Source organism: Drosophila teissieri, chromosome X (assembly GCF_016746235.2).
Source record: "Drosophila teissieri strain GT53w chromosome X, Prin_Dtei_1.1, whole genome shotgun sequence".
In the NCBI taxonomy this organism is placed as follows: Eukaryota; Metazoa; Arthropoda; class Insecta; order Diptera; family Drosophilidae; genus Drosophila; species Drosophila teissieri.
In genome coordinates this window covers 10423421-10450138 of record NC_053034.1, presented here as the reverse complement: position 1 = coordinate 10450138, position 26718 = coordinate 10423421, and the positions used below count along the sequence as shown (strand labels likewise).

General features: G+C 41.9%; 1 protein-coding gene across 11 annotated transcripts in view; it reads right to left on the bottom strand.

Annotated features, from left to right (window-relative positions):
- The window catches only part of LOC122624609 (potassium voltage-gated channel protein Shaker), a 112702-nt gene that overhangs the window by 43857 nt on the left and 42127 nt on the right, over window positions 1–26718 (bottom strand). For 4 of the 11 annotated variants that reach the window (XM_043804259.1, XM_043804253.1, XM_043804256.1 and 1 more), the window contains exon 1: window positions 3992–4431. The exons of 3 other annotated variants lie outside the window; for them this stretch is intronic. In XM_043804259.1, the coding sequence (XP_043660194.1) occupies window positions 3992–4173 (182 nt within the window). In that variant the 5' untranslated portion in view covers window positions 4174–4431. Of the gene's footprint in view, window positions 1–3991; window positions 4433–26718 lie in introns of those variants that run through there. 4 more of the 11 variants (XM_043804258.1, XM_043804257.1, XM_043804254.1 and 1 more) reach the window with 3 other exon arrangements.

The window sequence follows — 26718 nt, the reverse complement described above, 5'->3', positions numbered from 1 at the left end:
CTTTTATCGATTGTGCATTCATAATTGAATGGCTTTCAGCAAAGTGGGGCGACAGCGAAAGGTGTAATTATGAAGCCACTGAAATTGATAAATTGTCTGCAATTTAGGAATTTTTGAAATCACTTTAGGCTAACATAATACTGTGATTAAAATGCCTGTGCAAATGTACATTTACATATACACTACCTACCAATTAGGCGCATTTGTTGTCGATATCCATTTCAGTGGTTTTTACAGCCAATTAAATGGCAGTTTATTGGTAACCGAGTTGCACGAAGTGAGCTGGCAATTCTTGGCCAATTACAGGGGCTCACATGGGTGGAGGGGGGTGGAAGTGGGAGGGGAAATGTGGCATCATCTGGCGAAAGTGAGCCTACTCCACTTCCCTGCCATTTGGTCACCATCTCGGCCATCTAGACACACTCGTACATCTCCTGCTTCGTTTGTGTGTGGCCTCAATTTCCCAAGTCCCCGGGTACCACTGCAGAATCTCTCCACTTTCTACCTTCCCCTATCCACTTGCCACTTGCCGCTCCCCCCCTCCAACCCCTCCTCTGTTTGTCTGCATTTAAATGTGTGCCATGATGTTAATTTGCTGCACCGCCGCCCATGGCGAAAGTGCTGCCAGCCCGACTCTGGATATTATCTGATTTTATCAGACATCAAATACATAAAAAAAATATAGAAAAACATAATTCAAATGATGTTGGAATCTTTACCAAATAAATGTATGTATAAATATATTTAATGGATATATTTTTAGAAACAGCTCACTAGTAATAATCCCATTACTACTTTTGCTACTCGGCTCTGCAGTTGCAACACTGGCCAGTAGGTGACACCGTCTGGGGCAGCTGAAGCGGATGGAAAATGAGAGGGAAAAGCCGAGGAAATGCCGAGGAAATGCCGGTCAAATAAGGCTTGTGGCATTGGGCTGCAAAAGGAGACGCTGGCGACGCTTGGCTTGTCGTCAGTGTGTCTGCGGCTCTTTGAATCCGAATTCGAATCCGACAGGACGACAGGCAGTTGGCAACCGCAGCGGCAAGTGCAACTGCAACTGCAGCTGGAATTGCAACTGCATCCGTATCTGCAACTGTAGACTCCGATTTTGGCCAGAACGAGCGACACACTTGCTGCGTTTGTCAACGTCATTAGTTGCACGCTGCACACACTGCAACGCCCTGCAACTTAAAAGGACCAAGTTGTGCAACAACTTTGTGTCCTGTAGCAAACTGAAGTTTTAATTGGTAAGTGCTTTAATGCTTGTTTATTATTTAGGAGGAAATTAAAGAGTATAACTATATATATCTAAACTCTATTTGATCATGTTAGGCACACAGAAATGCCATAATCGACCAAATAAGTTGGGCAGCATTGTAGGAAGGATTCAAAAAGTGTAATATAGTTGCAGTGAGGTCCTTGAAATTGCCTTAGTTACCACTGCACTCGCTTGCCATCTTGTAAGTACTTTGAAAACTGAAAAGCTGACAATTATGTGAACTTCAAGGCGGGGCAAATGAATTTAATTTCAGTTTCGCTCGTTTGCAGCGACATTGTGTCTGGTCAGCGGCCACGCCCCCTCCGGCCATATACCCGCCCCCCAAAGGCCTAACATATTTGCTGGAATAAACAAAAAAATTCCAAAAAAAAATAAGAGGAATAAGGACGAAAAGAGAGCGAGAGATACTGACACTAATGCAACAAAATTGAAGCAGATGGAAGTGGAAATGTCCTTGAGGCTGCTGCTGCACACACACATAAAACACACACACACACATAACAGGCACATACACAGATACCAATATAGATATACATATACATATACATATATACGTATATATATCGCTGCTTAACCCAAAGGCATCAGCAACATTGCAGCTCTGTGTTTCGCTTTCTTTTTATCCTTTTTTATGGCCGCCAGAGTTCAGTTGCAATTTTTGGCAACTGCTGCAGCGTGTGACGTCACACACACACTCACACATGCATATGCGCCACAGGGAAAATGGAGTTGGATTTATCCAAAAAGGGGGCGGCGCCACAGGGGCGTGGCTGGCTGAGGAAAATGTGTAAATTGCTGCTGCATTTTGGGCATGTTTAATGTAATTACCAAAAGGCTTTCAGTGCACAGCAACACATACATATGTGTGTGTGTACATACATGCAGGCATACAGTCGACATCAAAGTCACAGTCACACTCACACACACACACACACACACACACATGCAGCAGCAACCCCCTTAACCCCCTCGCTCCAGTTGGTAACTGCCTCTTGGCATTCAGCCAAAAATATCATTCTATAAAATACGAGTTTAAGCGCAAGCACACAAAAGTCCAATAAGAAACTTCGCCGAAAAGCGAGAAACAAAAAGAAATGCGCACTGGAAAATCAGCCAGAGAGTTTTTCCACACATTTCCCCCCCACCCACATGCCGAGTTTTTCCGGCTTCTACTACACGGCACACAGGCGTTTCTAGTTTTTTTCGTCTTGTTTTTATTTTGTGGGGGAAGAGGTCCTGCCTGACAGGACCTGACTGCCTGGCGCCCTGCAACTCTTGAACAAAATAACATTTTGGCTTTCACTTTTTTCGCTTTTTTCCCCGTTTTTTTTATATTTTTATTTCTATTTTCCTGCCAGGCTGTGTTTTCGCTTTTCTTGCCATTATTTTTGCTTACTGCTCAATGGTTTCCGTTTTTGTTGCCTTCAATTGCACAGATGCAGATACAAAGAAAAGCCACTTAAACAACGCTTCAGATTCGGTGAAGGGAATATCTACGAGTGCTTGCAAATTGGATTTTGTAATATCGAATGGCTACCAATATATATTTGTATCTATATGGCAGTTAAATGCTTTGATTAGAATTACAGCAGTTGATTTAAAGTCAGCAGTTGGTAAGCCACGCTCACATTTTGATTTAATGTCAATATTTGGCCTAGCAGTTGTACCTATTATAATAAACATTGATTCTGAAAATTACTGCGGTTTCTTTATAAACAGAAATCAGCAAGATTTCTAGCTGCACTCGAAAAAAAAAGTAGACTTGTGGCTAAAATGTAATGCAAGATCTATGAGCATATATAGTGTTTGCTTCCATAAATCTCTATATCTGTAGATCTGTATATTTTATATATAAAATTTCGCTCAGTGCACGAGTGCACAAGTTTAAGTTTCAGCTCGCTTTCCATTTCTCACTTTTTCCATCTCCTTTCTCGCTGTCAAGTGCAACACGAAATGCTCAACTCAAAGTTCTCCGTGTGCTTCGTTCTTGATTTAGTTTACTTTAGTCACGTTTATTGCGCTTTTAGGACAGACATCTTCACATCCAGCACCTCGTGGCTCCCACTTCGCCATCCAATCCCCATCCAATCCCCATTCCCACCCAGGTCGACCCCCAGCTCCCAGTTCCCAGGTCGAGGTAAACAATTCGAGTGCTGGAGTTTGAGTTTGGGGGCGTTCCTCGAGTGGTTCCGTGGGGTCAGTGGGTTTGGGTGGTGCAGGTGGCTCAGGTGGTGCAGCCAAGTGCCCCGAGATCTGTGCCAGCTGTGGGGGCAGATAAGCGAAAACGAATCCTTTAGGCTACATTCGTGGCACACAGCTTCCGTCGCCTCTTATTTATTTATTTCGCATTTGGATGGCTCCGCTTGGGCGCAGGCTTAACTCTGATGAAGCCGTCAGCAATGCGGCATGCTAACCATTTTGCATTTTGCCGAATACCGGATTGAGGGGAATTGTTTTAAAAAAAAAGGTAAAATTTTAAAGGCATATTTGCCACGTCAAGCCAGACAGTTATTTGCTGATTTTAATCAAAAACTAGTAAAACTAGTAAAATATTAAAGACTTTAATGGTTGGATGTGTAAAGATGACATATTCTTGGGGAACGGAATATAGGAATATTCTTTAGGCTTATTTTTAAGCCCAAGAAATAGTTGAAAAATATATATAGGGTGTTCTTGGGTATAATGTTTAATGTTTGCATTTGATGGGCATACCCGTAACCGTCGAGGGAGTTGCGCTGGAGCTGCTGCTCCCGCAGCTGCAGCTTCCGCTCGGCGATCTTCTTCTGCTCCTCCTTCTGCTCGAGCTGCTCCTTCTGGTGCTGCTGCTGCTGCTGCTGCTTCTTGCGGTGCTGGCGATCCTCCCCAAGGCCGTAGAGGCCGGCGACGGCGGCCATGCCACCAGGTGGCCCGCAGGCTCACCTGCTCCGCCGATGGTGGACGTGGACCTGGACGTGGATGTGGACAGTGGACGCACTCGGACGCGGCACTCACTCCGTTTCAGTATCGGTATCGTTATCGGTATCGGACTCGGTTGCGGCTGCGGTTTCACTGGGTAACTGCTTGTCACTGGCTGTGTCATGGATCGATTGCTGTGGCCGCGTCTGCCATTTGCTCATTTTCACTTTCGTTTTCATTTTAGTTTACACTTTGGTACATGGTTAACACAGCTGGGGAGGGGGGGAGAATGCAACGCTGGATTTATCGATATTTTCGATCTTTTCGATTGCAGGCACTTGCGATAACTAATTTCGATGGTTCCTGGCGTTCATGGGGCAAGTGACTCAATTCAATTGTGTTGCCACAACAAGCTTAGCTCTTTGACTATATAGAACAATGCTTATATAAATATCTCTCAAACGCCAAATGATATTGATATCGAGCCTATCGATAGCTGCGCTTATGTAACTGGTAACTGATAGCGAATCTCTGGCTAAGATGGTGATTCCGTGTCGCTTGTAATTAATGCTATGTATAGCTACTTATGGCACTCTTCTGATTTTCGATTTTCCGCTTTTCCGGCTACCGATTGCCCCCTCCCCCCACCTACCCCCCACCTACCACCCACACACACTCGCTTGGCAAATCAATTAGCGTGCCCTCGCCCTGAGCCCCGAGTCTTATGTAACCATTGCGTAATGCCAGCCATAATTGCATCGCTGTTGGTTCGGCTTTGTTGTTCCTGCTGGCTGTTGGTTGTTTAGCTTGAAGCACATTGAAGCCGGGAAAGCAAACAAAAAACCGGGGCTTTCTGCTTTCCCCCCCGCTCCCCAGGAAAGTGAATCACATCACATCAAATCAAATCGAATCGAATCGAATGGAATCGAAATCAACTCGCAAAGGCAAACAAAGCTGGCGTTTGTGCCGCATGTGGCATGTTCAATGCGCCATTATCTATTATCAAATGGAATTCGAAAGCCTCGCCCACCTCCGCCCACCAGGCTGATTTAATAAATTGACTTTGATTTGAAATGGGAGAAATGAGAGATGCCCGATCTTAACTCTTCGCATAGAAATCGAAATTGAAACCATTCAATAATTAAAGCGTTATCATTTCACTGCTTTATTAATAGCAAATTCCATTTAATGACACTCACACCCTGCACTGCATAAATCTATTCAGTTTCTATGGCACACTGATTATACATAAATCGCACACATGCACACAAGATTAATGTCTTCATCAATTATGCTAATTGAAATTTATTTAATCTCCCCACTTGAGTGCATTATTATTTTAATGCAGACCAAAAGTGCAGCAGCCAGCATTTTGCCAGCTGATTTAGCCATTCGCACAAAGATGGCTAAGTGCAGCTTCTTGTGTTGCAGCTGAGGGGGCAGCATTTAATAAGCCAGAAAGGCTTAAAGCCGCTTGCAAATTGCTTCCGTGTTGAAATTGAGTTAACAATGCTACTTGGCTGCTGCCCAGGTGCCGCAAAACGGGGCAGAAAGGCGGCAAAGAGATGAGAGCTCCATGCTGAGTGGCTCGGCTTTTATTGATTTATGCGCCCTCGCATCACGTATACGCCTCGTGTTGCTGTTGCACTAATCTCCCTCAGTCGCTGGTTGCGGTTCGGTTTGGTTCGGTTTGGTTTGGCTTGGTGAGTCTGGAATGGGTTGGGTTGGGTTGGGATGGTTGGGTTTGGTGGCCATTAGGTGACAGTTGCCCGGCTGCAGAGGCTTAAAGTGCAATGCCAAACACTTGCGTTGACGCTGACGTCCCTGTAAGCGCATTAACTCATACAGCAAGCGGCGAAATTGGCAGCAGGTGGTGGCAGCAGGGGGTGGCAGAAGTGTGTGCGCTGGCTGGAAGGAACGGGATGGGAGGGAACGGCATAGGCCTCGGCCAGTCGGCAAGGTCACGGCCAGAGTGTGGGGCATCCAGACCATCAGTCCATTGGCCATTCAATTACGACGACAGAGGGAGGAGCAGGAGGGTGCCCCCCTCCATCGTGCCCCACCATCGTGTCTCCCTTGGTGGCTTACAAGCAAGCCCACATATGCCAGACCTTAAGGCCAGAGGTTATGTCTTTATGGATTCCATTCCCTACTGCCGCCATATTGCTTGGGATATTTTGGTCAACTTTACCTTGACACTCGCATTTGCAGAACACCAGGTGTTTCACTTAAATGCTCATTTTTTATTTCTAAACTTGAATGCAGTTCAATTGGAAATTTAATTACGAATTCAACGAGATATGACATTCCATATTTGGACCAATATTTCGGATGTTCTGATCAAAATACTGATATTTAAATCGCAAAAAAACGGAAAATCAATTTTCGGCCAAAATCCAATAATCATCATCAAAAATTGGAAAAAAATTGAAAAAAAAATTAATTTTTTTTGGTAAACACAGTTCGATTGGAAATTTAATTACGAGTTCAACGAGATATGACTTTCCATATTTGGACCAATATTTCGAATGTTCTGATCAAAATACTGATATTTAAATCGCAAAAACACAGAAAATCAATTTTCGGTCAAAATCCAAAAATCATCATCAAAAATTGGAAAAAAATTGAAAAAAAAATTAATTTTTTTTGGTAAACACAGTTCGATTGGAAATTTAATTACGAATTCAACGAGATATGACATTCCATATTTGGACCATTATTTCGAATGTTCTGATCAAAATACTGATATTTCAATCGCAAAAACACAGAAAATCAATTTTCGGCCAAAATCCAATAATCATCATCAAAAATTGGAAAAAATTTGAAAAAAAATTTTTTTTTTTTTGGTAAACACAGTTCGATTGGAAATTTAATTACGAATTCAACGAGGTATGACTTTCCATATTTGGACCAATATTTCGAATGTTCTGATCAAAATACTGACATTTAAATCGCAAAAAAACAGAAAATCGATTTTCGGCCAAAATCTGATAATAATCATCTAAAAATTGGAAAAAAATTGAAAAAAAAATTAATTTTTTTTGGTAAACACAGTTCGATTGGAAATTTAATTACGAGTTCAACGAGATATGACTTTCCATATTTGGACCAATATTTCGAATGTTCTGATCAAAATACTGATATTTAAATCGCAAAAACACAGAAAATCAATTTTCGGTCAAAATCCAAAAATCATCATGAAAAATTGGAAAAAAATTGAAAAAAAAATTAATTTTTTTTGGTAAACACAGTTCGATTGGAAATTTAATTACGAGTTCAACGTGATATGACTTTCCATATTTGGACCAATATTTCGAATGTTCTGATCAAAATACTGATATTTAAATCGCAAAAACACAGAAAATCAATTTTCGGTCAAAATCCAAAAATCATCATCAAAAATTGGAAAAAAATTGAAAAAAAAATTAATTTTTTTTGGTAAACACAGTTCGATTGGAAATTTAATTACGAATTCAACGAGATATGACATTCCATATTTGGACCATTATTTCGAATGTTCTGATCAAAATACTGATATTTCAATCGCAAAAACACAGAAAATCAATTTTCGGCCAAAATCCAATAATCATCATCAAAAATTGGAAAAAATTTGAAAAAAAATTTTTTTTTTTTTGGTAAACACAGTTCGATTGGAAATTTAATTACGAATTCAACGAGGTATGACTTTCCATATTTGGACCAATATTTCGAATGTTCTGATCAAAATACTGACATTTAAATCGCAAAAAAACAGAAAATCGATTTTCGGCCAAAATCTGATAATAATCATCTAAAAATTGGAAAAAAATTGAAAAAAAAATTAATTTTTTTTGGTAAACACAGTTCGATTGGAAATTTAATTACGAGTTCAACGAGATATGACTTTCCATATTTGGACCAATATTTCGAATGTTCTGATCAAAATACTGATATTTAAATCGCAAAAACACAGAAAATCAATTTTCGGTCAAAATCCAAAAATCATCATCAAAAATTGGAAAAAAATTGAAAAAAAAATTAATTTTTTTTGGTAAACACAGTTCGATTGGAAATTTAATTACGAATTCAACGAGATATGACATTCCATATTTGGACCAATATTTCGAATGTTCTGATCAAAATACTGATATTTAAATCGCAAAAACACAGAAAATCAATTTTCGGTCAAAATCCAAAAATCATCATCAAAAATTGGAAAAAAATTGAAAAAAAAATTAATTTTTTTTGGTAAACACAGTTCGATTGGAAATTTAATTACGAATTCAACGAGATATGACATTCCATATTTGGACCATTATTTCGAATGTTCTGATCAAAATACTGATATTTCAATCGCAAAAACACAGAAAATCAATTTTCGGCCAAAATCCAATAATCATCATCAAAAATTGGAAAAAATTTGAAAAAAATTTTTTTTTTTTTGGTAAACACAGTTCGATTGGAAATTTAATTACGAATTCAACGAGGTATGACTTTCCATATTTGGACCAATATTTCGAATGTTCTGATCAAAATACTGATATTTAAATCGCAAAAAAACAGAAAATCGATTTTCGGCCAAAATCCAATATTCATCATCATCCAATTTGGACAATAAATAAAAATATCATTTATCTTTTCTGCTTTTTATACCCCGAGTTACGCAACTGTAAGCCCGCCAGTTGTGGCGTCTAAAAATAGTAAATCTCGATGTGTATTTATGCACGGGTAATACGTGCGACTTAATCGGATTTATACGCTTATACGTAATGCTATCACATTCAGGTGGCCCTAGTAGGTAAATGGTCGACTTTATGCACTCGCTCCGCATTTGCGGCATTTTGTGGCCGTAATTTCAATGCTCATCAGTATTATCGTTAATAAGAACATGATGTGGCAGGCCACAATTGAGGTGGGCGTGGCTGCGGAGTGCTGCCCATTGCCGGCGCACACAAAAACCCATTCAACTCATTATTAAATTAGAATCAACTAAATTAAATGCGAGAGCTGCATTCACAGTGTGTGTGTGAGTGTGGGTGTGCAGCTGTGTGTGTGTTGGTGCGTGGGTGTTGAAGCGCATACACACGCCACGCACCACCCACAAAAAAAGGAGCAAAAGCTACCTCCCAAAACCACCTAACCACCTAACCACCCAACCACCCAACCACCTAACCACCAGCTTCTCCACTTCCTTTGCCTTTAATTGAGTTCTGCGCTAATTTGAAAGCAATAAAACAAAGCCAGGAAAATGGGGAAAATTGCGGGTGGTTCGGAAAATGCAGTGGAACAGCCGCCCGTATAATGTGCGTTTAATGCACTTGCAGCACATCCTCTTTTTCCTTTTTTTTTTGTTTGGACACACAGGTAATGGGAACAAATGTCATATGAAGTTGGGCAAATTGAAATTGTTTTGGCAAATTTGCATTAGCACAAATGCGAATAAACTAAATATGCTTAGTTATATTTCCAACTGGATTTTGGTCTTGTTGGTTGTTTAACATTAACTACCTTGTTTCGTAGTAAAGTGGATTCTATGCACTATACAATTTTATATGTTTTAAGCCCAATGTGTCCATGTTTTGCTCTACAATATTTATAATCTCGAGTAGACTCGTTTGAGTTCCGAAATTCACATCCTGGTTCACTATTTAATGCGTTAAGCTGCGGAGCTGCATTCAAAAGTTCTGTGGCACATCGCTCGCTGGCAAACTGTGAGCTCAGTTGGAAAATACACAAAACTAAATTATTCAAACTAATGACAAGAATCTCTTTGGGGCCGCCCCCAGCTGCCATCTCGCTCGCTCTCGCTCTATATATATATATATATATATATATATATATATATATATGTATGTATATAGAAAGATGGAATAGTTGAGATTGTTGGAGCTGGCCGGGATTCCCGCCGGTGCCATAAACATTTCCAAACGCTTCGCTTTCCGCCTGGCTTATGCACAAATTATTGTTTTATGCGCAGCAGACACCAAAGGGGTTTCGCATTCCAGCGGATCGCATCGGCTTTTTGGCTCTTTGGCTCTTTTGGCTAAAAGGGGTTAAAATTGCGGTTACATTTCGCTTCAGTTTTCCATCCATCCACTCAGCACGACAATCTGACTGAATGATTGATTGATTGATTGATTTGCGGGCAGATGCAGCCCAGCAGATGCACGGTGCACAAAAAACTAGGAATTGTGTTTAAATATATGAACTAAATCATCATAATTAATCAAAAACTAGCCAATGAAGATGGCAAAGAATATATAGCACAGTTTTGAATACTAAGAACGCTAATTTAGTTGTACTAATATCTAGGACTAACTAGACTCAAATTCAATGAATTTACATTCATTAATATATATTCATTTAAATCGTGAAAATCAATTGGTAAATCAGCCTAATTTCTTGCACTGCGCGCAAATCTTCGCCGCGCTGCGTGTGCAAAAAAAAAGGTGTGGATGTGGAAAAGCGGTTGGAAATGTGAAAAAGTGAAAAAGTGAAAATGTGGGCGGAACGGTTTTGCGATTGAGAGCTGGAAAGCATTTGCATCGCCGGCCAGCGGCATTGACAACAGCTGAAGGCAAACGAGAAGCATTTACCGAAGGCAAATACAAAATTTATCGATTACTAAATGACAGCGGAAATGCCAATGCGATGGAGGGGGTCAAAGGTTGCGGCTACTAGCGCCACGCTAGAACGAGAGAGATACGATAGGTAGAAAGAGAGAGAGAGGGAGGGAGAGAGAGAGAGGGAGGGAGAGAGAGAGAGGGGGAGGGACAGAGAGGGAACAACAAATTGAAAATGACAGACAAGCGCCGACAAATATCAGAGCTGACATTCCTAGAAACTTGCGGGAAAAAAGGAAAAAAAACGCGAGTTGGGCTTGTTTTTGGCTGGGAGGGGAACGGGAACGGTGGTGGGGGTGGTGGTGTTGCTCGTGTGCGTGCTTGGTCATTCCCCTTAGGCACCTGCACCACCCAAACCACCCAAAACCACCGCCTGCCACCCAGCAAGCAACCCCTATCATTTGGTGGGTAAACAAGCCGCGGTGAAAATTTTAGCCTACTTTAACCTACACGCCCTGTTCACAGTCGAACTTATTAATTGCCAGATGTCAGAATCCGAATCAGGAAATGATTCATGAGGAATCGCCCCCCAAGGCCCCAATGTATGATTTCCCCAATTAAAGCGAATGAAAGTCGTCGGCCTTTAATGGCAGCGAAAGTTGGAAAATACCCTTAAAATTTTAATTGAAATTCTTTATGCAAATGCCGTATGTATGTATGTACATATGTATATGCAAACATTTGCAAATGCAATTCACAACAGCAAGCTGAATAGCATAAACATTTTTTCAGCATTTAATTTTCAACCATTTATTTTGTCCGAAATCTAAGTAAATATCTATATAGTATGTGCATATATGCATATATATTGTGGTTGCGGCCTGAGTTGTTGGTCTATTTGGCCTGGTCAAGCATATATATTTCATGCACAATGTGTAAACAAATGCGAAATAGAATTTTATTTCAATTTTCCATGGGGCAATTGCTCTGGTTTTGTTATTCGTTATTCGTTATTCCCATTTGCAGTTCCCTCTCTGTTGTTTATGGACGCTCAATAAATTCATTTTTAGTGCAAATTAAAATTGCAATTCTTTCATACTTCATCGCCCACGCACACAAACACACACACACACACAGCTCTCACACACACACAGATTTGAATTCGTATTAAGTTGTGCGGCTTTGAAGTTGCTCTTTTGTGTGTATTTCTCAATTTTGCACAATTTTCAGCAATTTTCCGCAAAAAGGCCATCGCATAATCCTCCTCGGAGAAAAGTCACACAAGCACAAGAGCCAGCAGCATTATCAGCTAATTTTCCACTCTTAACCTCTCACTTCTCCCCCTTTCTCCACCCATTTAGTGAATAGCTTGGGGGGCCTTGAAATTCATAAAACTGCAAAGGTTGACAAAGTTAAATTTCTGCTTGCCAAGCTCCCCTTTCTCCCCTTTCCTTTTAGCCAACCCTTTTTTCTTTTTGGCCGCCCGAAAAGCTTACTTTGCTTGTCCACATGGACACAGATAATTGACACTAACATAGAGAGGACGACACCCGCACACATATGCACTGACCACAGCACTCTCACACACACACACACAGATAGTTGGCTACAAAAAAATATAAAATAGAAGGTAAAATAATGGAAAGGACCGTAGAAAAAGTATATTGCCAGTGGGACTTTCGTCAGTCAGTTCTTTGCTCCGTTTTCACAATTAATTTACGATAATTTCGATTTAAGTGTGGCAAATTCAAGGGAAACTCTTTGCCTCGCTGCCAAAAAGTAGGCAATGGATTTTTTCATTTCCTTCACTTCACTCATTTCCTGTACTTCTATCTCTGTATGTGTGTGTGTGTAGTGCTCTTCTTCTCGCTTCAAATTCAACATTGTTGTTGGCAACATTTTCTGTGTGTGTTATTTTTGGCTTGCTAATACCATTAAAACTTTGTTGTCTAACATACCCAAAACCAACACCAGCACCACCAACACCGCCAGCAGCGAACAATAAAAACAACTGCAGGAAAATAGCTGAAATAGCAACAACAACAACGAGAGGAGCAAGGACTCAACTCGGGTATTCCAGTCAGGATACAGGCGAACAATTAAGTTTGCCACCAAAAAGCTGCTAACGACGCTAAAAATACCCCTTACAAAGGCATTCCTACCCCACCTTTTACTTGGTTTCACCTCACAATTGTTAAATAACTTATTAGTGAGCTCAGGAGTATGACACACATTAAAATGATTTTATAACCCCTCTGTGAATAAAGAGAGTAGTAAATAGTAGTTTAAAATAGATTGAAGTTAAAACTACTGGCTTAGTGTGACTACTCCTCAAAGAGAACTCTTTAAGGGGTAGCTAAACTGTCATTTTCGGAGAAACATTCCGTCTGCGAGGACATACCTCAAAGGACACCCTCTAAAAGCGGGCGAACAGGAAGCGAGCGGAGGAAGAGGAACTAGTAACAATGTTGCTTGTTATTAACATTTATAGTTTCGTGTCGAGTTTAGTTGAGTTGAGTCGAGTTGAGTTGAGTCCCTGTCTATGAGGTGCTCTCTTTCGCTCTCTATCCTTCTTTCCCCTTTCCCCCTCTCCCTCTCTATGTCGCACCATTTTCCGACAATTTCCAACTCTTTTACCGCCGCAAGTTGGAAAATTTGTAAACTGAGACTTGGGCTGGCTTCATTTTTGGACTCTCGGACTTGGGGCACGTGACTTTCAAAGTTGATCGAAAGTTTTTGCTCAGCTGAAAGAAGGAAACGCGTTCCATTTAATGAACTTTCCTTGGCATACGCAAATCGATTGACATACGAATATCAAGCTGCACAAAAATGTAATTAGCCTAAGTGCAGTGGAAATCAATGGGAGTCGGCTTGAAAGGATACCCATTTTTTTGTGCTCCGGCTTTTCTAGTTTAATTAGGGGAACAAAAGTCCTTTAGCTTTGCAATCCGTTTTCGCCGCGTGCTACACCTGTGCATGTGTATGTGTGTGTGTTAGCCAAGTTCTAATTCCTCCACTGTGGTTGTATCGATTTTGCTTACCAAAAAGCAGGAAAAAGCAAAACAAAAAAAAATAGGAAAAGCAGGAAAAAAGCATGAAAAAGGCAGAAAAAGGAGAGCGGCGGCGTGGAGTGAAGGAAAGTTCCTTTTTGGCCAGAGCGTGTGTTGCACCTGCCGCCTTTTGAGGCAAAGTGGGGAGGGGGGGGGGGGGGATATCCTTTGGGGTTAGAGCTAAAGCCATATAGCCAAAGCTATAGCGGAAGCTAAGGCACAACACGATTTTTATAGACCCACACAGCGAAGTCAAGGCAGCGTGCGAGAAAGAGAAAGCCAAGTAGAGGGAGATGGATAGAAGCCCAAGTTGGCCTGACATTCGCGCATTTTTATGTTAATTTTTATTTCTCATTTTTACTGTTGCTTGTTGTGGTTGCTCTTGGCACTGCCGCCGCTGCCATTTGAATTAATTTTATTTCATTTGCGATTGTTCTCACTCTCTCTCCCTCTCTCTCCCTCTCTCTCTCTCTATTTCTTGGCCAATTGTTTATTTATTTTTGCCTAATTTGGCACTGAAGTATTTATATAGACGCCCACTATGCGAAAACCACTTAGCGGCACAGAGATCTTGGAATGGAATTTAAAACGCTAACCACTTTAACCACTTGGCTATAAAAGAGAATCCTCATTTTTTATATTTCCTGACTTAAAAGTCTTGAAGTCGTTTTTGCTATTTCACTTTTAGCATGTTTTTTTTAGTTGAGAGTGCTTAAATAATTCACTGGGATGTACTGTTTAAATGCCAAACCGAATATCCTTTTGAATTCATGCAATCATCTCTGTTTTATATGACTGAAATTAGTTTCATTGCGAATGCAACTTTCCACCTAGAAGTCCACCTTCATTTCATTTGGCATCCTGATCGAAATGCAGTGGCTATTGCCTGGCTACTGCTGCATAATTAAAATGCAGCCAGTGCCTTCGTGACTTCTCAAGCGAGCGGACAAATGCTAATCGATTTCGAAATGCGATTCGAAATTCTATTTAAGCATTAATGACATTTCTTTGCACCCAGCCAGCAGCAACAAAAGCGAAAAAGCAACGAGGGAAACGGGGAAAACGAGGAAAACGGGGGAAAACGAGCAAAATGTGCGTGCTTTCCAACGTCTTCAGTTAGCTTCAGTTGCTTGTTGGGTTTTAGCGATTTTCTGCATGATTTCGCAAAGAATTTTCACGAGCGCTGGCAAGGGGGCGGCGGGGGGAGGGGCAAGAAAAGCCTTTTGGCTTGATGGGAATACCCTGCAAGTAGGGGATAATCCCAGTGTTAGCTCCTTCTCTGTGGAAGCTAGCGATAAACTTCAGGGTGCAGTCAATGGGAAATTCTATTCAATCGCGGGTTATGACTTTCTAGGTATATCAGTTTTTTCAGAATCTATAGGGCTTTTGAGTTCTTCAGCAAAAATAATAACACATTTGAAATGAAGTAACTTATTGCTATTTATCTTTTGCCTCTGAGCTAACTAATGATTTATTCTTAAGCATGCATTTGCATAGCTGGTTGAAAATGTAAATAAATTTGTAAAATAAAAGTAAACTACTTGAGTTTTAATAGTTGCCAAACTGCTCCTTCGATTTATTGTCTGACACGAAAAGTGTATATAGCTTTCGCTTTATCGGGAGCATTTTCCTGCCTGTTTATTGCCATTTTATTCTTTTCATTTTTCTCTCGCTCGTTTGGCCCCCAGCCCCTTAGCACCTCCCCCCTCCCGTGACCACCCTGCGATGGCAATTGTAACAATTTTTGCCACTGGTTTTGCTGCTGCTGCTGCTGCTGGCGGCATCTTTTGATGCCCTCGCCCGCTGTGCGCTGTCTGGCAGGATAATGCGAACAAGTGGATGAAAATGTTTGACACGGCACAACAAGCGGAGCAGCGGGAGCCAAACTGCAGTCGTCGCAGCTTTACAGGATCCCAGCCTCCAAGCCTCCAATCCTCACAGCCTAACTCCGCACAGCCTCACGGCCTTTCACCCGCAGCGCCCTGAAAAGTATGCTATGTTTGCCGTGCTGTGGCCTCCTGTCGCCTTGCTGCTACTTCCGTTTCCGCTTTGTGCAGCACAGCACAGCACAGCACAGCTGCCTCTTGTTTGGCCTTTGGGCGCAAATTTGAAAATAATTTACCATGACGTCACGAACGGGCGTAGAATGGGGAGTTGGAGGGGAGTGAAAATTGATTGCGGCTTGCATATGTTTATGTAACACTGCAGAACTCTTGCGCTGCGAAGATGCCACCACCATCTCGGCGGGCCCACAGTGCGTATGCTTGACCTTCAAATTGGCTTCGAGCGGCCGCAGATCAATAAATGTTCTCTCGGTGCCACCCGCCCTATTTGTTTTTTTTTCTTTTTTTTTGTGTGTGTTTTTCCTCTTTGGTTTGCTATATTTCTGCTGCTTGTTGAGTCGTAAAAAGAATTACGAAAAAAAAACAAATAAAAACGGCAGAAAAAAGAGAATGAGCGCCGAGCGAAAACGGAAAAACCCAAATAAAACTGTGAAAAGCCGGGGCCACAAAAAATACAAAAAAAAAAAAAAAATGAACAAAATTAAATAAAAAAAAAGAAAAGAAAAAAGAGCCGAGAAGAAACTAAAACCTAAAAAAGAGGAACGCAAAACGAGGCTGAAGGAAATTGGTGTGTGTGTTTGGGTGCTCTGGCTATGTTTGTTTCAAATTAAAATCACGCAGCGCACGTGCAATCTACACGCACACACAGACACAAGTATCCACACACACACACGTATATTTCCACCTCTCGACAGCATATTAAAAGCCCAAAAACTCGCCATCGCCGCAGTGCGTAACTTTCTCCGTTCTCCGTTCTCTGTGCTCCTTTCTCCGTTCTCCCTTCTCCGCGCTACTTCCTACTTCCTACATTCCCCATTTGCTATTTGCCATTCGAAATTCACATTTCACATTTCTCGGAGCCGAGCAGAGCACAGCCTCTGGCCGGAGTAGCAAAATCCACTGGCAGCAGATTCCGGATCCAGGCGAATAATTTATAATATCCATAGATAGATGGCACACTGAGAACTAATTCAGGTTAACACCAAATCAGCCAATTTAAACTTTGAGATTGGCAACGCTTCGCTATCAAAAGGCTTAATTAATTGGCACATTTCGTTACGTTTAAGTGAAATAAATTCAATGTACTTGGTTATATTTTATTTTATATTTTCAAAAACTTTATAAAGGAAATCATTTTCGAAAACTTTATGAAGGAAATCAGTAGCCTCACTGCAGCATTCAATGTTTTATAGTTGCGGAAGGCAGTCCCCAAGTACATAGCACATATGAAATACGACTCACTATGGGCATAATTTTGGTGACAGCATTTTTTTGTAGTGTGCGTGTGTGTGTTCCTGCCCGACCGCAAACATATGCGCATAAATATGTATGTACATACATGTGTAAGTTAGCAATTGGGCCAAAAACTAAATGGCCGAGCGTGGCAGGAAAGACAAAATGGAGCAAAGCAGTTGGCAGATATATCGAATTGTGAAATTGTGGCACTGTGGCAAGAATAAAAATTCGCCGTCATTCAATCGGGGGAGGGGGGAAGAAGCTGCCGATGCCACTTTAAAGCCACTCACTCGATGTATGCGCCATATACAGGGCGAACTCAACTCGAAAGACAAAGCCGAGTTGCCTCAGTGGCATTAGGAGAGCTTAGCGAGCACCAGCGGCGCGGGCAGACGGGATTTATTAGCGCTGTTGTTGCCATAACCACTTAGCCCCCACACACACACACTTGCACATAAAGGGGTTAAGAGTGAGAAGGGGCAGCAACCACACTCGACGCATTTACGATTGAGCTGGAGCTAAGCCTAAGCCACGGCGCCTAAAAACCAGGCAATGTGCGTGCGAATGGCCTCCGATTCCCTCAATCTAGTAGTAGTCCCCCCCCTTCCAATAAAACCCATTCCAGTGGCTGGAAAGAAAGGGGGGGCATGCTCGTATTCAACCACAAACTGGCTTTGTTTTATGATGTTTCACTTGCCAGTTGTTGCTCGAGAGCTCAGGAGTTCTTCCTGTTGCCTCAGCTGCTTGCATGCAAAGTTCAATCAAAATAAATCAGTTGCCTAGAACATTACAAAAAGGGGGTTTCCCCACGTCCCGTCCCTTCCCGTCTCCTTCCTCTTCACTTTTCTGAGTGGATAAGGGTTAACAGAAGGCTGAGCTGTCGAGCCGTCACGGCACATCCAACCCCTCCAACCTTCCTTTCGATCGACTTGTTCAACTTTTCAAGTGCCCAATTAATTTTGGCGTGTGCGAGTCAAACTTGAATTTAATCGCAAATACAATGCGAACATGGCGTAAAAAAGCGGAAAATGGGAAAAGGGGAACGTTGAGCGGAAAACAATGGGAGGAGCGAAAACAAAAGAAGCTTAACAAAAATACAAAGACGAGGCTGCATAATAATAACCTCACATGGCCAAGTGCTCGCTCAAGTTATAAATACGGGGAAAAACCTCAGCTGCTCTTAGACAAATTAATGAACACAGCGCGAATCCAAATCCAAACTAATTTGTATGGGGAAAACTGGCTGGGAAAGCGGAAAGTTTTCCCAGATATCCAATTGGCAAATTTATGGCAAGCCTCTCATGAAAATACAAAATGAATGCATTGCCAAAAGCCCCAATATAATTAGTCCCATGATTCTCTTCATCTGTTTAGTTTGCACTGCAATCTGAAGTTTTACTGAAAAGCCTGATTTCAACAACTACAATTGTTGTTGCAAGCCAAAGCCAGTGTATTTATTATTTATATATGCTTTCTCTATGACAATGGAAGGAAAAACAATCGAAGCGACGAAACATAAGCCATTAATCCAATCAATGTGGTTCTTGTTTCTTGGTTTGTGTTTTTGACATACACATATTATACGTTTCCTTTACCACTGGTAAAATATTAAATTCACTGCCCAGTTTTATTTTAGGGCATTTGATTGATCTCCGCTTTCGATCCTTGAGGCTGGCTTATGGTAAATGAAACATTCCAGTCCTGCATTCTATTTTTGTTTAACTTTGGCTGTGATTTTAAGTTTGATTTACAATTGCAAATTGGGTCAACTTGTTTTTCTTTCTGCTTCGGCTGCTCATGCCACTCCGCTTTTGTGGCTCGTTCAGTTTTTGACGGCGCCAATGCGTCGTATGAGCAATTTGCCAGTTTCTCTTTAGGCTACTACAGCTATGGCTCCTTCTGGCTCTTTTGGGCCACTCGACTTGCACTGAAATGGAAATAGGAATGGGAATGGGAATGGGAATGGCAATGGGAATGGAAATGGCAAAAGGCAATAGGAATTGAAGTTGCTTATGTAAGCAAAACTTCACTGCTGCCTCTTACCCCTCTTACCCCTACTTTTCCCAACCACTTTCCACTTTCTCCCCGCCCCCTTGACTAGAGTGAAATATTAATTAACTCGACCTGCAGTCGGCTAAGTTGGCATGGACAACCCCCTATCCCTACCCCTAACATCCCTACCATCCCAACCACCATTACCAGCACTACCATCAGAATCACCATTCCACCGGAGGCTGCAGGTTCGAGTGGCGCCCCCTGGGCAAATTATGTTGGCAGTGTCCGGGTCCATTTACCGCTTGCCAGTGCATTAATTAAGGTAAACAAACACAGAAACAGTCGCAGATAGGGCGATACACTTGGCGAGGGAACCCCCGGATCATGTCCTGGCGTTTTTTTACTCTTCCCTCTCATTCCATTTGTGTGGCGCGTGAAAGGGTGCTTAAATGGCTTCTTAAGCTGTTTTAAACACCTTCTCAAATGGAGTTTCTCCGTGGGCTGCGAATTTCTGGGGCACGCACCGAACTCGGAATAACAATAACAACAAGAGTTACCATTTCAAATAAGAGAACCATACACTCACAGTCACCGAAAAAAAACAAGAACAACAACAAGAATCACGCGCGACAACGCGGCACGCACCACCTGCTTTTTTTCTTTTTTTTTTGATTATTATTTAAAGTGCGAGTGGGGGGGTTTTGAGCGAGGTAAGAAGTTTGGATTGAAGTTTGGTTAAAAACTCCAATTGCCTGATTGACTCACTGACTGACTGACTAGCTAACTGACTAGCTAACTGACTAGCTGGCTGACTTACTAACTGACTGACTGACGGACTGACTGATTGATTGACTGACTGACTGACTGACTGACTGACGACAGTCGCCGCCAAGCGCGGAACGCGTTGCACGATTACGTTGTGACGACGTGACTGCGACTGCGACGACTGAACCGAACTGAGGCGCTGCAAAAGTGTCCAGCGACAGAAGAACCGCCGAACGACGAGCCGAGCCGAGCCAAATGCGGCGGCACGAACGCCCCACGTTGGGCGCCACGAACTCGCCACGAACATTTTGGGCCGAGGCGAGCACGTGCGATTTGCTTTGCTGCATTGGCTCCGGCTTTGTCAGCGGACTGGATCGTATGGCCATATAGCCAAAGCTATACGGAGTTTTCCACTGCTGCACTCCGACTCCGGTGGCGCCTCTTGCGTGTTGCGTGCTGTGTCCTGAGCCGAGTGTGGTGTGTGCTATGTGTGATGTGCGATGTGCTGTACTGTGTTGGGCTGTGTGGCAGGTACCGCTCCTGTTCCCGCTGGCCAAAAGCATACGAAAACTGGGCAAAAGGCAAATAGTTTTAGTGCCACTTGGCACGAACACAGCGACCAGAGCAGGCCCAAAGAACACACAAAAAAAAAATATAAAAAAAAAACAGAAACGAAACGAAACGAAATGAATAAAATGGAAAGCAACAACAAAGCCAAAGAGTAGCCTGGGCGAACATGGCTGAGCAAGAAGTGCGGGAACCATGGGCACAGGGACACTGGCGACACTGGCGACTCTGGCGACACTCGGACACCGGCCGCTGGAGATGGAGATGGAGCTGCAGCTTTTGGTGGCATGAGTGGCGGTGTCAAACAAAGCAAATGCCGCTTGGGGCCGCTGAGGCGGCGGCCGAGGGCAAAACAACCAAAACACGAAAACTAGGTGAAAACTGTAAATGAACCAAATACAAACACACACAGACATGCATACGGGAGCAGGAGAAAATCGAATCGAAGGAGAAACGACAAAAGCCACAACCCCATGCCCTCCACCTCCACTTCCACCTCTACCACCACCTCCACCTCAGCACCGCATCACCACCCTTTGGTGGCAAAGGTGTGCTCCTCTATTATTAATGTGTGCTTTAAAACGCCGCCAGGCTCGTTATGCTCCCTCTGCCTCAGCCTCTGCCTCAGCCTATGCCTTCGCTTCCCTTTTGTTGGCTCCACTTGATTATAATAATGCGAATAACTGCACACTCACACACACACACACACATATGCCCAAGTAATGCACACACACGAGCGTATACGTGTCACGTGTGCACTTGAACGCTATGCTTCCAGCGAGGGACATCGTGGCGTATGAGTAATGCAATTATTAATAAATAAACACATGGCACATTCACGCACACAAACGCGCGCGCCCAAACAAAGCATGGGAAAGTTTGGCACGGAAAACGTGGGAAAAACGGAAAAACGCGAGAGAAAAGGGCCAAGGAAAGCTGGTTGAAGCGCAGCTTAAAGCTCGGGTTTTCCGCTTCATCAAAATCGACGCTGGCTATGCCTAGTTTTCCCAGCTTTAAAGCTTCACGTTTAAGTTTTCGTAAATTGTGTTTTCGTCAAGCTTTCAAGCTTTTTGAAAACAGAGAAGCTTTAAGCTTCAATGTCCTTGCTAAAGGAGGTTTTTGTTGTGAAAAAATATGTGCATAAAACTTTATCAGAACGCAAACCTTTTATAGCCACACGAAAGCATTTATAGAATAAGGTGGTAAAATTAAAAAATAAAGTCGTTTGTGGAATTTTAACTATACTTTGATAGTTTTTAACCTTTTCTTTATAATAGTCGCAATTACTAGTTTATTAAACTGTATGGGGTTTCTCATATTTAGCATTACAACATCCCATTCCCACATTTTAGATAGTTGCGCCCATTTGGGCAGTGTTCTAATTATAATCTTATAATTATAATCTCATCTGAAAGCTCCCTTCCGAACTTAATGACTTATTACTTCCAGAGAAATAAATAAAATTAGTATTCTGTTTGACCAATATTAGTGTGAGGTATCTTCGATGTAATCCTTATAAAATGTAGACCAACATATTCTCCCAACTAAGAAAATGATATATGGTGACTTACCTGCAAGTTGAAGGTATTGGTTCACATCGAGTTTGGGTATCGCAGGAATCGTGGAGTATTGCAAATGGGAAACAAAGAAAAACAGTGATTAGTCGAATTGTTAAATATATATATGTATCATATCATAGATCACAATACAAGTTACAGTACAAGTTACGAGTTATCATAATCGAAAAATTCTAGTTACGAGTGCCAAGCAAAGGCATTTGGCGGCAACGAGTGCGAGTGGCAAAAAAGGCGAAACAATAAGCATATCGAGTACTATTGAGGCATGATTGTACAGAAAAAGATGTGGCATATAGAACTGACCGATCCGGTCGAGGCTTACAGCTATAGCTATGGATATCAAGAACATGATGAGATATCACGAACTTTGATTCCTGCTAGTTACACACGGGTTACATACATAATCTCAGATGCTGCTGTTAAGTTAGTAGTAGTAGTTCCGAGTGGTACACACACACACAGAGGCACACATATCACATCGAGGGGTGGGGATTCTGGATTTGGTTTGGATTGGATTGGTTTGGATTGGTTTGGGTTGGTTTTGGATTGGTTTTGGATTTGAATTTGCATTCGGATTTGAATTTGAATTTGCATTTGGATTTGGATAGGATAATCGGAAGGTGAAAGTGGGCGGTGGGGGCTTGGCTTTTCACTTACCCGCCAGCAACAAGTATCATCTGCATGGTTTCAGTTTCAGTTTCTGTTTCAGTTTCTGTTACAGTTTCGGTTTCGGTTTCTGTTTCGGTTTTCTAGTTCTGGTTCTGGTCTGCTTCGATGAGCTCACTGAATCCTTGCCAATAAATTGGTTCTGTATGTGTATCTGTGTGTGTGCTTGTGTATGTCTGTGCGTGTGTGGTATGTCTGTGTGCGTGCGTGTGTGTGTGTGCGTGTCTAGTATATGACTGTATGTGTACTAAGTAGTATGTGCTTTAGTGTGTGTTGCCTAGGTGCTCAATGGGTGAGCTAAATGCAGCTGCTGGTTAATTGGGCCCCTGGCCGCCTGCAGCTGCATGACGGCCACCGAGTGGGCCGCTCCTGGCCTCTCGGGCTCCGTGAGTCCCGCGTTGATGGTCGCGCGTCGCTGTTAGCTTTGCCTCACTGTACTCGCTGCTGCTGCTGCACGAACGAAAACTGGCACTCGACCTGGAAGCGTTGTCTGTGGCTCGTCTGCTCGTTTAGTTGCCATTTGCAGATCGGCATTTGTGGTATTCACTTATTTAATCACTATTTATTTTTGGTTTGGTTGTCTCGTCGATGATTTCGGCACATTGCAGGATCTGACTACGCACAACAAATTTTATGAAATTAATACTCCGCTCAATTATCACGAAAATTTCGTATACTCATTACTCTATTCAAAAACGGAGACATTAGTAACAAAGGGCATCTGATCGGACACTTTTTCAATGGAAAATACCTTTGTAACTTTAATATTTTGTTAGAAAAAAAAAGTTTGCCAAGAGGCTTAAAAAATGTAGAAAATATCCTAGTAGTCATTCAAACTTTTCAATGAGTTGCAGCCTAAATAATAATGCTATTTCATTATAGCTCCATTGAATACAACCAAACTAAAAGTTGAAACGAACTGACTATGATATTGCATACAATCGGTATAAATAAATAATTCTATAAAATTGAGCTAAAATTCCATTTCACTTTGCATTGTTGTTATTTGTCGATTTTATTGTCGTCGATGTTTGCGGTTGATTCGTTGTGGGTTTACTCGTTTTTATTGCCGGTTTGGTTTATCAGTTGTAATTACATTTTAGTGGCGTTGGCAGTGCGGTTTTGGCCACATGTTGCTGCCCATTGTCGCTGTTTGTTTATTTATTTATTTTTGCTGAGTGACTGCACTTTGCGCCAAACGTATAGCCCACTAATTAGGGGGTCACTTAAAAAACAAAAAAAAAAACTGTAATTGATACTTTCATTTAAGATTCTAGTATCTCATTTATCACTTGCCGCCGCTGCGTGTTTCATTCCGTTTTGTTTTTCGGGCGGCAAGGTCGTTGTTTGGCGGAAAAAAATTCTATTTATATATGCCCATCTCGCTTCCACAAACACACACGCACACACGCACACACACACACGCACACGCACCCTTACACACTCAGCTGTGGCAAGCAGCTGTTTTGGGGACTGGGCACCATGTACATTAGGTATATGCAGATCCAAAGAGGCGATTCCTGCGGGGCAGCTGCCGCTGAGTTGCGCTCAAGTTGGCGCCACGCGGTCAACTGAAAACGCTTTCGCCGCTGTTGCCACTGCTGCTGTTGCTGCTGTTGCTGCTGCTGCTGCTGCTGCTGCTGCGCTTCAATTAATTAATTAAACACAAATTTTCGTTTGTCCGCCGCGCATATAATTACAAAACAAAATATTACGCATACGCCATGGTGACGCCACAATTCCCAAGAGCAAAGCCACACACATACACGCACACAGACAGACACACACACACAGACAGACATAAAGTGACCGAGTCGCAGAGTGATAAAAAAAAGACGGAAATATTAATAAATGTAAATAAAACGAGAACTTCGCACAGCTGCTTTAATCGCTCTTCTTCTTCTGCTGCAGACATGCGCCTGACCCACACACACACACACACTGACACACACACACTGGCACACATACAGTTTTCCTTGCTCGCATTTTTTCCATTATTGAAATTTGTTTACATTTGGCCGGAGACAGGGAAAATAAAGGAAACACCGGGCCATCGAAGGCAGTTAACTAGTGGGCACACAAACAAACACACAGAAACACACACACAAAAACAAACGCACACACACACAGCACAGAAGCAATACGTCTCCGCTTTAAATAATCCCATATACACACACAATCGTGAATATATCTGTTTGAAAAATCCTAGGATATATATTTTTCTTAAATTTTTGCACTTTAATTTAGCAATTTTGCCCTTCGCCCTTGCGGCTCACATTGCGTATACGTAACGAAAATGCCGCGAAATGAGCGCGGTCCAAAATGTGAATGTGCTGCCGTGTTCCACTTGCCACATCGTTTCTGCCCAGCAGCAGAAAGAGACGGCACCAAAAGCCCAAGAGAGAGAGAGAGAGAGGGAGAGAGAGAGAGAGAGGGGGAGAGAGGGAGAAAGGCTTCGTGGAATGTCGGCATCTTACGGACACAGACAGCAGCACAAAAACACGGACATGGACCCGGCTTTGGCACTGTAACACTGACACACTGACATCGGCAAAACGTGTAAAATGGTTAGGTGATGGCGATGGCGAGGGGGCGGGGTAGTGGGTGGAAAATGGCCAGAGGGAAATGGGCGGGAAATGTGGGCGGTGTTTGGACGCAACGTAGCGTAGTAAAAGAAGGACTATGGAAAGCTTTTAGCGGACAGCAGTTGACCCTGCCTCAAAGTGTTGAACTGAGTTAACTCAACTCTTTGTTTCAATTAAGTTAGGCAAATTGTGTTGCAACTGGCAAACAAACAAATATTTATGCAGCACTGCACATTTGCAACTCAACGAACAAAACTAAATAAATAATCTCAAATTATCCACAACTTCAAGCGATTCCTTAAGGCTGATTTCATTAAGACTAAGTGAAAATTTAGCTCATATTTCTCTAAAGTGGACCAGTTCATACTTATTGGTACAGCGATCTAATCGTAAACTAATTAATAACTAATTAATAACCAAACAAACCACAAGGAAAGTCAATAAATTTGCGCGTTTTATCAACAATCGAAAACCAAAAACATTAAATCCTTAATACATTTAAGATCAAAACAAATTGTGACCTATTATTTATACACTAGGCTTAGTGCACACATACAATAAATAATGCATATATTAAATCCATGTTTCAGCATTTAAATTAATAAATCACAATTATATCTGCACACAAAACTAAGCATTAAATTATTTGCTTTTGGAAACGAGCATTTATCATCCTTGAAACTATAAAGTAGGACACCTAAATATGTAAAATAATTAAGAACAAATATAGTTCCACTTTCCAATATTTAAAACAAAGTTAATTTAATGTAAACACTTTCAGACACAATCATAAAAAAGCGAGAAAAACAATAAACTTTTTTAAAATCATACTTCCAAAATCAATAGAAAAGGTATAGAGCTATTTTTAGTATTGAACGAAATCATTGAGTGGGCCTAATTCACAATGATCTGATGTAACTTCATTTATATTTCATGCGCGGAGGACACGGAAACTCTGTTATCCCAGATTGCTAGTCACGAAATTTATTTTTAATGGCTTAGATTAACCGCATGGCGTTTGTTTATTGTCACACACACTTGCACACACAGATATTACGCTGCTGAATTGGCCGAATCGCTCGAATTTGGCCAACTAGGTTAAATGGGTAAACTTCAAAATAAAAGTAGAGAGTCACAGAAAAAAAAAGGACAAAATCACGAAATGGTTGGAAAATTTAATTTCCTCTATTGCACTCGCAGCAAACACTTGAAGCCCGATGCTAACGGTAAAGATAATGGTTATGGTGATGGCAACGGGCAACTGGCGAACTGGCGAACGGAAACTCAACGCAGCATCACAACAAAATTGAAAGCGGCTATGGGGAAAGTCCGAGCTTCATGTTTCACATTTTTCCAAAACGTTTCCATGGTAAATCCCCCGCAGAGAGAGAGAGCGATTAAAAGAGAGGGAGAGACACACACACACATAAGCACTGAAACAAAAAAGAAAGAGAGAGAGAGAGAGAGAGTGCAGCAGCATCACGCACACACACAAACG